The 11,938-nt window shown below is 55.5% G+C and overlaps 5 protein-coding genes across 5 annotated transcripts; 3 read left to right on the plus strand and 2 right to left on the minus strand.

Moving 5' to 3' along the window:
* Positions 1 to 501: 501 nt before the first annotated feature.
* D7B24_008875 (uncharacterized protein) lies at positions 502 to 1,361 on the plus strand (the record flags this gene model as incomplete). The annotated part of the gene is made up of 4 exons (XM_028642958.1): positions 502 to 651; positions 710 to 846; positions 910 to 1,245; positions 1,295 to 1,361. The coding sequence occupies 4 exons, from the start codon at positions 502 to 504 to the stop codon at positions 1,359 to 1,361; spliced, it is 690 nt and encodes a 229-aa protein (XP_028493337.1).
* Positions 1,362 to 2,374: 1,013 nt separating this feature from the next.
* D7B24_008876 (uncharacterized protein) lies at positions 2,375 to 4,041 on the minus strand (the record flags this gene model as incomplete). Its single annotated transcript, XM_028642959.1, has 6 exons — positions 2,375 to 2,517; positions 2,616 to 2,964; positions 3,018 to 3,506; positions 3,564 to 3,782; positions 3,832 to 3,911; positions 4,038 to 4,041. 6 exons carry the CDS (start codon positions 4,039 to 4,041, stop codon positions 2,375 to 2,377), a joined length of 1,284 nt encoding a protein of 427 aa, XP_028493338.1.
* Positions 4,042 to 4,591: 550 nt separating this feature from the next.
* Positions 4,592 to 5,910, minus strand: HIS5 (histidinol-phosphate transaminase; the record flags this gene model as incomplete). Its single annotated transcript, XM_028642960.1, has 2 exons — positions 4,592 to 5,765; positions 5,837 to 5,910. The coding sequence occupies 2 exons, from the start codon at positions 5,908 to 5,910 to the stop codon at positions 4,592 to 4,594; spliced, it is 1,248 nt and encodes a 415-aa protein (XP_028493339.1).
* Positions 5,911 to 6,935: 1,025 nt separating this feature from the next.
* On the plus strand, positions 6,936 to 8,055 carry D7B24_008878 (uncharacterized protein; the record flags this gene model as incomplete). The annotated part of the gene is made up of 2 exons (XM_028642961.1): positions 6,936 to 7,899; positions 7,964 to 8,055. 2 exons carry the CDS (start codon positions 6,936 to 6,938, stop codon positions 8,053 to 8,055), a joined length of 1,056 nt encoding a protein of 351 aa, XP_028493340.1.
* A 1,619-nt stretch (positions 8,056 to 9,674) lies between these two features.
* Positions 9,675 to 11,699, plus strand: D7B24_008879 (uncharacterized protein; the record flags this gene model as incomplete). Its single annotated transcript, XM_028642962.1, has 3 exons — positions 9,675 to 9,975; positions 10,357 to 11,266; positions 11,321 to 11,699. 3 exons carry the CDS (start codon positions 9,675 to 9,677, stop codon positions 11,697 to 11,699), a joined length of 1,590 nt encoding a protein of 529 aa, XP_028493341.1.
* Positions 11,700 to 11,938: the final 239 nt, after the last annotated feature.

Below are 11,938 nucleotides of genomic sequence, written 5' to 3' on the forward strand. Positions count from 1 at the left end.
CCCCCCTCCTTTCCCCTTCGGCGCCCTTGCACTGTCCAGAGGTCCCCGTCACCACTGCCAATGGCTTTGTACCGCGCATGGTGTTTCATTCTTCAATGCTGAGACCCTCAGCTGCCCATGCCTTTCCTCAAGAAATTACATTTATATTTTTATCTGTCTCTTCCTCTCCAGCACATCTGCCGGTACATCTGGTTTTGAGAGGCCCCGATTCTATTTCCGACAGCCCACCAACCCCCAACACGCCCCCTCGAACTACCGCCACGTCTTCTCAACCGGCAGCCAATTCCCGCCAGCCGACTCGTTCTCTGTTCTGCAGCGCGACTTGAGAGAACGATACTCGGCTAGACGTATCCGGCCCTACGTCACAATATCTACTTCCTAGCTTTCGATCGGTGCAGGCTGTTGGCGGCGAGAAGATAGCTCGTCGCCGTCGCTTCTTTGCGCGACTGGACACCTCCCTCTCGACGACAGTGCAGCCACAAACCCCCAGGAACCGCCAACATGCAACGCCTTTCGCCCTTTGTCGCCCTGCTTTCCACATACCTCCTCGCCATTGGGGCCCATGCCAAGGATCAGGGAACCGTTCCCATCTTCCTACCATACTATGATGCCAAATCATGGTCTCTTGTACGGGGCAGCGTCATCACAAGTGTACGTTCGCCCTGACTATTATCCTCTCTGAACATTGACTTACCACATCTGCGAGCAGAAACCCGACGAAACTACGTATACAATCTTCTGTGCGCCGCAGACCACGCCCAGCTGCGATCTGGCTCTCGAACTTCCATTCATATTTGCCGAAGGCGACAACACCCTCCGCTTCGAAGGCACCCTCACTTCTACCTAGTACGCCCTGTCTCTCATGAGCCTGCCGCTTCATTCGACAGAAGCCCTTCTGACATGTCACAGTACTGCGAATCTTGAATGTAAATTAGGCGGCACCACAGCGGCGACATGCTCGGCGTACTCGAGCTTGAAGTCTGGCTTTGTCGCCGGTCTTTACACTGGCCCGACGGAAATCAGCTGGACATCAACACTCAGTGGCTCAGAGGTTCAATGGGGCACCCTAACCCTCGCCGACCAGCCTTCGAAAACGGGCACTCCTGATGATGTCTCCGGCACCGCCCAGGCCACCGGAGACCCCAATTTCACTGAAGATTTCCTCTTCGACGGCACGTTACCCACGAGCTCGCTGCCTGTCGAGACAGGGCTCAGCAGCGGGGCGCGACTTGAAAGCACTTGGCTGTGGGCCGGTTCATTAGGCTGCATGGTCCTAACAGCCCTTCTTGTATAGCCTGAACAGACTATACAAGGTGGATAGAGAAAAGCACGAACGCATCTGGCGCATGGCCAAGACGTGAGCAGGATGCGACGCTTACCAAGGACCGACTTGACGGCGTAGTCACGTCATGAAGTTTGGCAAACGACTCACGCCAGCGTTGCGTACCGGATTGGAGTAGGGCGGTTTTTTTGCTTTACCGTGGCAGAGCCATGCCATTGACAGCTTCAGAATGCTGTCTTACGATATAGTCACTCCCTTTTCTGGAGTTATACCCCCCATTAGCGTTGAATTACAATGAAACGGGCTGAAGATCCCTTCCAATTTCACGATGACACTTGGCTACCTCGCGCCTCATATATCGTGTGTCAATAATCTTGCAGATCAGCATCTTCTTAGGCAGCGCTTCTGATTGTGTAGCATCGGGGCCTAAACTCTCAGGCTCATCATGACCACACGATGATCAGCGCCGAGCCTCCCACGTTCCCCAGCCACGGAGGGACGACGCAGTCAGAGGCATACTTAGCGTCCGTCGCACCCGCATCTACAAACAGTACGCTCCCCGTTCTAGCCGCGGGAAACCTCAAGAGAGGCTCTTTCTTCAAGCTAGCAGAGACGTAAGTGTCAATCGCTGTGATAGTACCTTGCGTGAAAAGAATGGCGATCCTTGGCCCAGTGGTGCGGAGAGCTGGTGGGGTTCGCACGGGTTGTGCCGCATCTGCGGCGCATCAGCCGCAGGGGTTTGCAGTGCGTTTTAGTGGCCGGTGGGTGTTGGAGATTAAGAAAGCTGGCGAGGTTATAGAGACTTCATGCCTCACAGTCTAACGCCAGTGGTAGAGATACCGCCATCGCAGAATGCCTTCGCTTCCCGTGCCACGCTCTTTCGATCGTTGTCTGGTCACTGTTTTGCGGCAAGATTGTTGCTGAATGGCTGATGTACTCACCCCTCGATACGAATGTTTCATCGATTGGGACTCTCCTTACAAGAAAGATGCTTAATGCATGACACCTTCGATTGATCTCGGTGCAAGACTCATGCTACAGAAACGATGTCGTCTTATAAGGTAAACAGTAAGCCCCTGGGTGCAGCAGGCCCTATGCCAAGATACAGTAAGACCCAGCGAGGGTAGCGGCGCAGACACGAATCCAGCTTGATAAAGCCAGTCCACCTATCGTGGTTCTGCCTCCACTCGTCTCATCATGATGGCCCCCTTCATGGTGCACATCTACCTCTTCTTCTGTCAATCTTCGGCGTTAGTCATCCTGGTGAAAATGGATAATCAAGCAAAAGCTCATGTTAAGTTGCACTCTGGGCTCTTGAAGGCAAATATCTCACCAGGGCCGGAAACACTTTGGTTCGTCGGGACCGTCTGTGCGGTTTTTCTGCCGTTCCAGCCCGTGTGCCGTGCAGGGTCTATCTCGCCATCACCGAGAGGTGACCGTGATTCTCCAATGAGCAGTCCTTGTATAGTCTCGAGAGCGCACATTTGCTGGCCCAAACCCACACGGCCATCAAACCCGCCTATATTCCACTTCTGGCCACAGGTGACACTATTCTCGCCACCAGAACAAGCTTGCGCCGCGGCGACTGCTGAAGGTTCGAGCAGACTTTTGACCTGGGGCAAAAGGGAAGGAAGGTGATACGTAGATTGCCACATGAAGCGAGCGAGGTATCCCTTGAGGAACTTCAAACTTCAATTAGCACGACCACTGCCACGATGAATCGACAGGCACCTACCTTCATGTCGTTGTTGCAGCTGTCATTTGGCTCACAGGCTGGTTCGTAGAGGATTTTGTTGTCAAAGAAGTATGCCGCAGCCTCCAGCAACTTGTGAGCACGATCGGCCCAGCGCTGCTCGCCGGTGTACTCAGCCATGACTGCGGCTCCGTGTAAGAATATACCGGTCGTATAGGTGAATGCCACATAGTTAACCTCTCGGCAGTCGTCACTGCCATGGGCACCGTCGTACACCGTGTATCTGTCTCCGATCAGACCTATCTCGATACACCAGTCCCATACCTTGGCAGCCCAGTCTGCGTAACCTTGCTGGCCTGTTGCGCGTGCAATGCGAGCAGCTAGCTGGAAGAGGCCTCCATTGGTGACGGAATTCTTGTAATTGATACCGTTTGGGTTCGAAGCAAACACCTGCCAGTACACGCCACCCCTGCAGGTTGTGGTGTCCCAGCGGGAAGACAGGGCATTGAAGATATTGAGAGCCATGGTCAGCTAGGATGGTACGCTGAGATCAGGCTGCGGGAAATTACGCTCGGCAGCAGCCATCACGGCGAACCCCCAGAAGCCAAGATCATCATTACCAAGTTCGTCAAAATGTTCGGGCGGATTGTAGTCGTGGTGTGGACCGGTGTTGACGGGAGCAGTCAGGGCTTGTATGACGACATCATTGTAGCTAGAATCACCAGTAAAGTGGTAATAATCCAACATGGCTCCCCATAGTGCTCCAGCTTGCCACCAGTAGTAAGGGTCAGGAAGATCACCTACCATCTACGGGCATGTCAGCTGAGTGATTGCTGAGGTGATGGCAGGGGCTTACCTCAGGCTGGCCAGAGACATTGCCATTATAATGTGACATTGCGCCGTGTGCAATGGTGCTGGCGACATTGCGGATCGAGTCTTGTATGGGTCAGGGCAGTGTTCCGAGTTCATAGAGAGAGCGAGGCTTGCCTGAGCTCGAGCTGTCCAACGACATGGCCCAAACAACGCCTGGTACGGCCATGCCTATGATCCTACAGATGAGACGCATGTTCGACAAATTCTTGAACGTTTGGAACTATAGGGCCTTTGATGTTGGTCAACAATGGTGCAACAGGCCTAGGTTGCAAGGTATGACTTCAAAGGCCAGGCAAAAGCACCAACCGGTAGCTACAAGGATTTAAATCGTGGCGGTCACAAGAGAAGCAGCTGCGGCCAAATGAAAGGGCAAGCGCTGCAGCGCAGGTGCAATGGCGATGAGCGCCTTCTTGAAGCTAGGTACCTACCTAACTACACATCGAGGGCACCTTCCTGACATTCGCATTTTTCAGCACCACGGCCCCTGTCAGAGCCGGCAGTGTTGATGGGTAAGTTCAAGGTCCCGGCATCGACTACCACATATCTGTAGCACGAGGAATGAAAACCATGGTCTAGTGGCTCGGTCTGGGAGCTGTGTCGACGCTGTATATATGCAAAGCGCGCTCGAGAGATGCTCAGTTCTCCACATATCTCAATTTGTTGACGTCTGCCACCAATATTCATTCTGCTACCTATGATAGAGCCGGTTAGGATCTTTCATTAGTCATAAAGCAACCGAGGCTCTAAGCGACGATACCGCTAGCCGCCGCCTCCTTCTGCTCTTCGTTCTTCTGCTCGCCAACACCGCGGACCTCGACAAGAGTGCGCTCTATGGATCCAATAAATCGCGTCACTTCCTCTTCCGTGCCGACCGTGATCCTGAGGCATCCCTGACAGCCGTGCTCTTTCCCCCTAAATCGTACAACGACACCCTTGGTCTCAGCGAGACGTTCGTAGACTGCTAGCGCAGTCACGTTGTCCGGATTGCCAGCCGTATCTAAGATCTCGAAAAGCAAGAAATTGCTCGCCTCGCCACCTCGCAGGCGACCAACTCCGTTGATCTTGGGAAGCTCAGCCAGAAGGCGGTCTCTCTGGGCACAGATTTTGGTTCTGTTGGCCCGCATCACTTGCAAACCCTTCTCAGAGGCAGCATACGAGGCCAGCGCACTCGTCGGGCTGGAGATATTGTAAGGGGCCTTAAGACTGTTCAATAGGCGGGCAATGGGCTCCGATGTGAAGGCAGCACCCAACCGGATGCCAGCCATGCCAAAGGCCTTGGACAGCGTCTGCATGACGACAAGGTTGGGCCACTCGGTGACCCATTCAGCAAGCGAGCTGCCTTCGGGAGCGAAGTCGATGTAGGCCTCGTCCAGGACCACGACCCCATTCCATGTAGGGTGCTCGAGAATCTTTTGAACGTCTTCTTTAGCTAGCAGGCTGCCGGTGGGGTTCCCGGGGCTGCAAAGGTAGGCGAGTTTGACATCCTTTTCCCTGCTCAAAGCATCGCAGATGCCTTGGGTATCGAGGCCGAATTCGGGCGCCGGCTGGAGTGGGACTTTAACGAGGCCGACGTCGTTAACCTGCGCAGAGACGGAGTACATGCCGTAGGTAGGCGGGCACACGAGGATGCGGTCTTTGGCAGGGATGCAGAAGCATCGAAGGAGAGCGTCGATAGCTTCATCGCTGCCAACCCCGACAAAGAGGTTTTCGGGCGTCAGGTTCTTGGAAGTGTGTACGTGAGTATTGCGAAGATTGCACAGAAGCTGCTTGAGCTCTGCCTGGTGAGGGTCAGGGTACCGGTGGAGGCCGAGGAAGTCAATGTCAACAGCGCCCTTGGGAACATCTGACTGGAGAGAAGGACCGAATGCGTTCTCATTGGCATCTAGGAGGATATTCTTGCCGTCATCCTTGTAGTCACTAAGGGCATGTTAGCCGAAGATCTCGTACATGGCGGGGGCCTGAGAGCTGCTGTAAGTTGAGTGACTTACTCTCTGGCACAACGGTATGGCTGCAGGGCCAGGATATTAGGCCTGGCACATTTTTCCAGGTTGAAAGGCGACATGATGTGAGACGCCAGAGAAAAGTCAGATGAGTACCGGAATTCAATTGACACCTTTCGAGTCCGACGAATAGATCGGTACGTCCTTCCGGTCGTCTTATATCTCTCTCTTGAGGTCGCAAAAGAGTCATCAACTCAGCATCTGAGTAGCATCGAGTCTGAGTCAAATGGAAGTCCCAGTCATCCAGGTTGTGGTACGTACCGATTCCTCCCTCAGGCGTGCACGGATTATTGGCGACCCTAGCGCCGATGTCGCTCCACCTAGCGCTTGCTCCTCTCTTTTCACGCCATGGAACCATGACGATGAATCAATCTGATATGACCATCCTGTCAATCGAACTACCTATCGCGCATTGCACGTAACGATGTATCGCACTGCGGCTGGAGATAGCGCCGGAATTTCTTTTTCAGCGCGTTGACTTGAACATGGCAAGGATCATGAACCGAATGTGTTTCCTCCAACAAGGTACAAATCTGCCTGCTGCTCGGAAACCAGGATAAAGCAGCATTCAGGCTGATTAGGTACACAATGGCATCGGCATCCCTGTCTGTTTTCGTCAAGACTAGCACCTTGTCGATGATGTGCGAGACCAGAAAAAACATTGAGAACGCCTCGTCTGGCCAGTAACTCAGACCTTCCGGATTTTCAAGCACTGCTGTGAGGATCTATTTAGCATACCACCACACGTATTGTGTGAGCACATCGTTTGGGCTGCTTTTGATCGAAGGCGGGTGTCACGGCATCTTCATCTGTCGAGCCCAGAAGTGCCGGGGCTAGTGGCCTCGGAGGCACGGAGACGGCGACGGCTTTCTGGTTCCGCCCTCGCTTGACCCCTCTGTCGGATGAATGGACAAAACCCCCCTCACGAGATCGACAAGTGTCAAGCATGATGCCCATGGCAAGAATCAAGGCCCGTTCTTCCCGCAGGCTCAAGTACATAACCGTCGGTGCTGGTCGCCGTTGACAGGATGAGGCCTTCTTGACGGACCCTCCAGCTCTTCGTCTCAAACGATCCTGACTGCCCACCATGCACTCTCTCTCCGTGCTCGCTCTCGCCACTGTTGCTGCTGCGGCGTCTTCGTGCGGCCTGCGCAAGTTCGAAAACCTGGTAACCTTCGGTGACAGCTGGACAGACACTGGTCGTTTGGGATACTTCATCAATAACGATGGCAAGGCCCCGCCGGCCGGCGAGTCTCTCCCCGAAAGTAGCAAGACCGCAACGGGCGGGCTGGCCTGGGGCCAATTCGTCGCCAACGAGACTGGCGCGAAATACTTCAATTACGCCGTCAGCGGCGCATGCAGCTCGGACGAGATCATCAAGCGCCAATTCGATCTGATCAAGCGGCCATTCCCGTCGGTCCTGGACTACGAGGTCCCGGCATTCGAGGCAGACATCGCTTCGGGCAAGTTGTACGACAACCGCAAGGCCGATAACACGCTTTACGCGCTGTGGATCGGAACCAACGACCTGGGTTACGGTGCGTTCCTCAGCGATACGCAAGCCGCTGGAACGACCATCTCGACCTTCGTTGAGAGCATCTGGACGATTTTTGACCGGCTCTACAAGACGGGCGGCCGCCACTTTGTGCTCTTCAACGAGGCACCGCTCGAGATCTCGCCTCTCTATGCGCCTTCGGACCAGGGTGGCTTCCAGGATAGCAACTTCTGGACGAACAAGACGGCGTATAACACGACGGCCTACTCGTTCAAGATGCTTCAGTACACGACAAACGTCAACACCCTATTCGACTACGGCGTGCCTTTCAAGCTTCTGGTGGAGAAGCGATGGCCTGGCGCGACCTTTGGTATTTACGATGTCCACAGCCTGATGCGCGACATTCATGCAGAGCCCGAAAAGTACCTGACGGCTCCGGCCAACGTGCAAGGGGTGTACCATCAGTGCAACCCGGCCACGGGTCAGTGCGTTGATTCGTCGAACCCGCTGTCGAGCTTCATGTGGTACGATGAGCTGCACCATTCGGAGCGAACTGGTGAGTTTAGGACTCGGTGACTGTGCTTGTGGGACGTGACGAGTGTTAACAGAGTTTGTGATAGCTGAAGTCATCGCGGAGCATTTCGTCGACGTTGTGCATGGAAAGTCGACATACGGGACCTACTACGGTTCAGCCTCGAGGGGTGGAAACTGACGTACCTGGACATGGCTCTGTTGACAGACACGTACCATGTATCTACTATTGCAATGTTCATCTTGGCGCTTGTTCTTCACGTAGATCTATCCACATTGAGGACCCGAGAGATTGATCGAGAAGTGCTATCGTGCTGCCAGAGAGCCGTTGGAGTGCTCGGTGCGCCATGTAGAAAGAACCATCTGCTTGGATGGCTCTCGCACCGCGGCGACTACTCGCCGGCCTGCCAGTGAAGCGACGATGGATGGACCTGCATCGCCGTGGCGCCTCTCCCTCCGTCGCGACTTCCACCCCTTCATACCTACCTACTACCTACATGTCGGTAGCTTTTGATGAAGGTGGATCCGATAGCCAGGCAATCCTCCCGTCTCCTAAGGTACCTACCTACCTAGGGGCCTAAGGTACTTGTAGGTAGGTAGATACGCATCTTGTCGACTGCAGGCAGGTTATCATTCTCATCAGGGAGGGCAGAGAGCCGAGGCCAGACACCTTGGCTGCAGGCACCCCCTGCCGGGCCCCTAGCACAGACCCCCGCTCAGTGGGTGACGCCTTCCCACAAGCGGTTAGCTCTCATATTCCACGCAAACGTGGCTCGGCGGCCTGGGCGAAGCGCAAACACTGGCATGCCCGCAGAAATCTTCTTTCTCCCCTCTCATGCTGGTCTCTTTTTGCCTGCTCGGTTTGATGACACGACACACGCACACCGCACACCGTACACACACACACACACACACACACACTTTTCGACTCCCGGCCTTTCCGCCAGCCCGCCCAGGCACAGCGCAATTGAACAGACGCCGTCCCTCGCACTACGTCGGAGCCGTTCCCACACGGACGCAAGGCTCTACTCTGCCGGAGCCCGGCCCACGTCCGAACAGTAGTTCTGGCCGTCTGGTTGCCTCCCTCCCTCACTCTCACTGCCTTTGCCTCCTCACACGATCCAACGGAGAATCCCTGGTTGGCCCGCTCTCCGAAACATCGATAGAGTCCCTGACTCTCCATTCTATTGTCGTTTCTAGTCTCTGATTCGCCTCCCCACGTCGTTCTCGTTCTTCTCCCTCGCCCGAGCTTGAGCTTTGGCTTTGGCTTTGGCTTTGGCTTTGGCTTCACACCTCCCTTTGTCACCCACGCCCGCCTCCTTCACGAGATCGCGAGACAACCCCAAGCACGCACCGCTCCTTTATTGAGAAAGAAAGAGAAGACCTATGAACCTGCAGCCTTGTACCTAATTGCGCGCATTACTTGTTCTCACGGCTCGCCTACCTATCACTCGCTTGTACTGCATACCCCACTGCGACTTGTCGCCCGTCGCATCATTCAGCTCGCTGCGGCTCCAACAAAGCAACGCGACGCAACCATCACACTGGTTTGCCGCGTCCAACAACAGCCTCTCGATCGTCGCTCGCGCCCCCCCTCAAGCCATCCGTCGTCCTATTCTCGGCCTCTCGACAAACTCGACTTTCACTCATCCTTGCCACTGCGCTGCGGCCACACCTCCGCCCGTTCTGGCCCCACGCCGCGCCCGCCCAGCCCCGTGCCTGACACTGACCCTGTTGCTGAACCCGTCTGCCGGGCCAAGACCACCCGGTCCCCAGTCATAAACCGCCAGCACAACAACCATGTACGGCCCAGGCTATGGCTCGACTCCCAACGTCAATGTCCCTCCGACATTCAACAACGCCGCCCCACCTCCACACCACAACCACAACCCTCACCTGCAGCCCGGCGCGCTTTCGTCTCAGCAGCCACCCCAGATGTACAACCCTAATCAGTTCGCTGGTGGCATGCCTCAAGGCCAGCAGCCCTCCTTCCCTGGCGCCGGTCAACCCAATCCTGCCATGATGTCGGGTCCTGGGCCTGCAGGCATGATGCAGAGTACCGCCATGCCACAGATGCCGACCAATGGCCAACCAAACCAGAGTAAGCTCCCTACCGTTCCATTTGTTATTTGTCCTCACGCCGTTACTTCCTCTGCCCCCCCCGGTCACATCGTCACGCTTCGTTCGCCCCTCCCTCTTTGCCGACAGCCTGCCACATCTGCCCATCCTTCGCCATTCATTGCCCTCTCTTCGCTGCCCACCTCACCGCAGGTCCTGGACGTGGACCACCTTGCACACAAAGCACCTTATATCACTGTCGGGTCACACCAAAGCGTCGACACCCTGACCACATCATCCGTCGCGCTGGGAGCGTACAAAGTGCGTCATGGAGATGAATACACCGTGTTTGCGCCCCAGTGGCTCAATATCTTGCGCCCTGACACATGGCGAGGACAATAGCTGACATACATGTTCCCTCCAGTGGCCTATTCGAACCAGCAGTTTCAGGGCAATGCTGCCGGCCAGCAGTTCCCTCCCAACTACATGGCGGCTGGTATGCCTGGCTTCCCCGCGAACTCGAACATGAACCCTCAACAGCAGCAACAGTTCATGCAACAGCGCATGCAACAACAGCACCAGCAGCACCATGCGCAACAACAACAGCAGCTCCATCAACACCAACAAGCCCAGCAGCAGCATCAGCAGCAGCATCAGCAGCAGCAGCAACCGCAACACCATCCGCAGCAGCAGCAGCATCCGCAGCAGCAGCATCCGCAGCAGCAGCAGCAGCAGCAGCAGCAGCATCAGCAGCAGCAACAGCATCAGCAGCAGCAGCATCAGCAGCATCAGCAGCATCAGCAGCAGCAGCATCAACAACAACAACAACAGCATCAGCATCATCAACAGGCCAATCAGCAACCGCAACACCAGCAACACATTCAACAACACCAGACGCAACCAAACCAAATGGGTGTGGTGGGCAGTCCGACTCCTCAAAGGCCGCCTAGTGCCTCGCAAGGCACCCCGAATCACAACATGGCCCAAGGACAGCAGTCCCAGCACTCGACTCCCCAACCTGCACCACAAAGCCAACCCCCTGCGAATCAGCAGCAGCCGAGTGCTGCAGCGACGCCTCAGACACCGACCTTTCCCTCTAATGCACAGAACCCCGCCGTCAACGGTGCTCCGCCTGCAGCAACCCCCCTCAGCCCAGGCTCGGTCACCAGAGAGCAGGAGAGGATGATGGTGCTGTTGAGCATTAACAATGAGCTTCTGTATGAGTCGATCAGGATGCAGCAGACGTTACACGAACTCAAAGAAGATTCCGGGCCGCCAGAAGCAGGAGCTCCTCCATCTCGGGAGGAAATGATGGCCCAGCAAGACTACAACCAGTAAGTGAACGCTGTGGAGTAGCCATTATTTTAATTCTGCTCACATTGTTCTAGATGCATGCGGAGGTTGCAAGGAAATCTGAGCTATCTCGCTACCATGGTTGACCGCGACCGCAAGCCTGCGACACTTCCCCCGAGCCCAGCGTATCTGACGCCTCCACCACTGAACATGAAAATTCCCGTCAAGTCTCATCCGCCCGGAGCTGACGAGGAGACCAAAGCCCTCGAACCCATGGTGGACCGCGAACAGAGGCAGAAACTCATGGTAGAGCTGTACACGCAGCTGCAAGGTCTATACCCTGGTGTCGATCCGAAGAAGGAGCCAACATACAACAGAGCACCAGGCCAGAAGCCTGGCACGGCGCAGGCCAGTCCGGTAGTCACGCACTCGCAAGGCCCGCCGCAGACGCCCACGTCAGCGACCGCCCCTTAGCTGCCCCTCGTGCCGTCGTGAGCTATCGAGGTTTGTCGCGATTCAGGAAAACTTTTACAGGGATGAGCCCTCGAACAATTGGAGCACGGGATATTGATTGGGTCGTGGTGTATTAAGGGGGGAAAATTGTACAGAAAAGACATGTTCTCACGGCCGGGCGTTATTAGTGGCCTGGATATATAAGCGTTGCAACGTACTTACTCAGGTGTTAGCCGGGAGAACAGCGGCATCCGGCGGTT

This window comes from Verticillium nonalfalfae (assembly GCF_003724135.2).
Source record: "Verticillium nonalfalfae strain VnAa140/NRRL 66861 chromosome Unknown scaffold_83, whole genome shotgun sequence".
Classification (NCBI taxonomy): domain Eukaryota; kingdom Fungi; phylum Ascomycota; class Sordariomycetes; order Glomerellales; family Plectosphaerellaceae; genus Verticillium; species Verticillium nonalfalfae.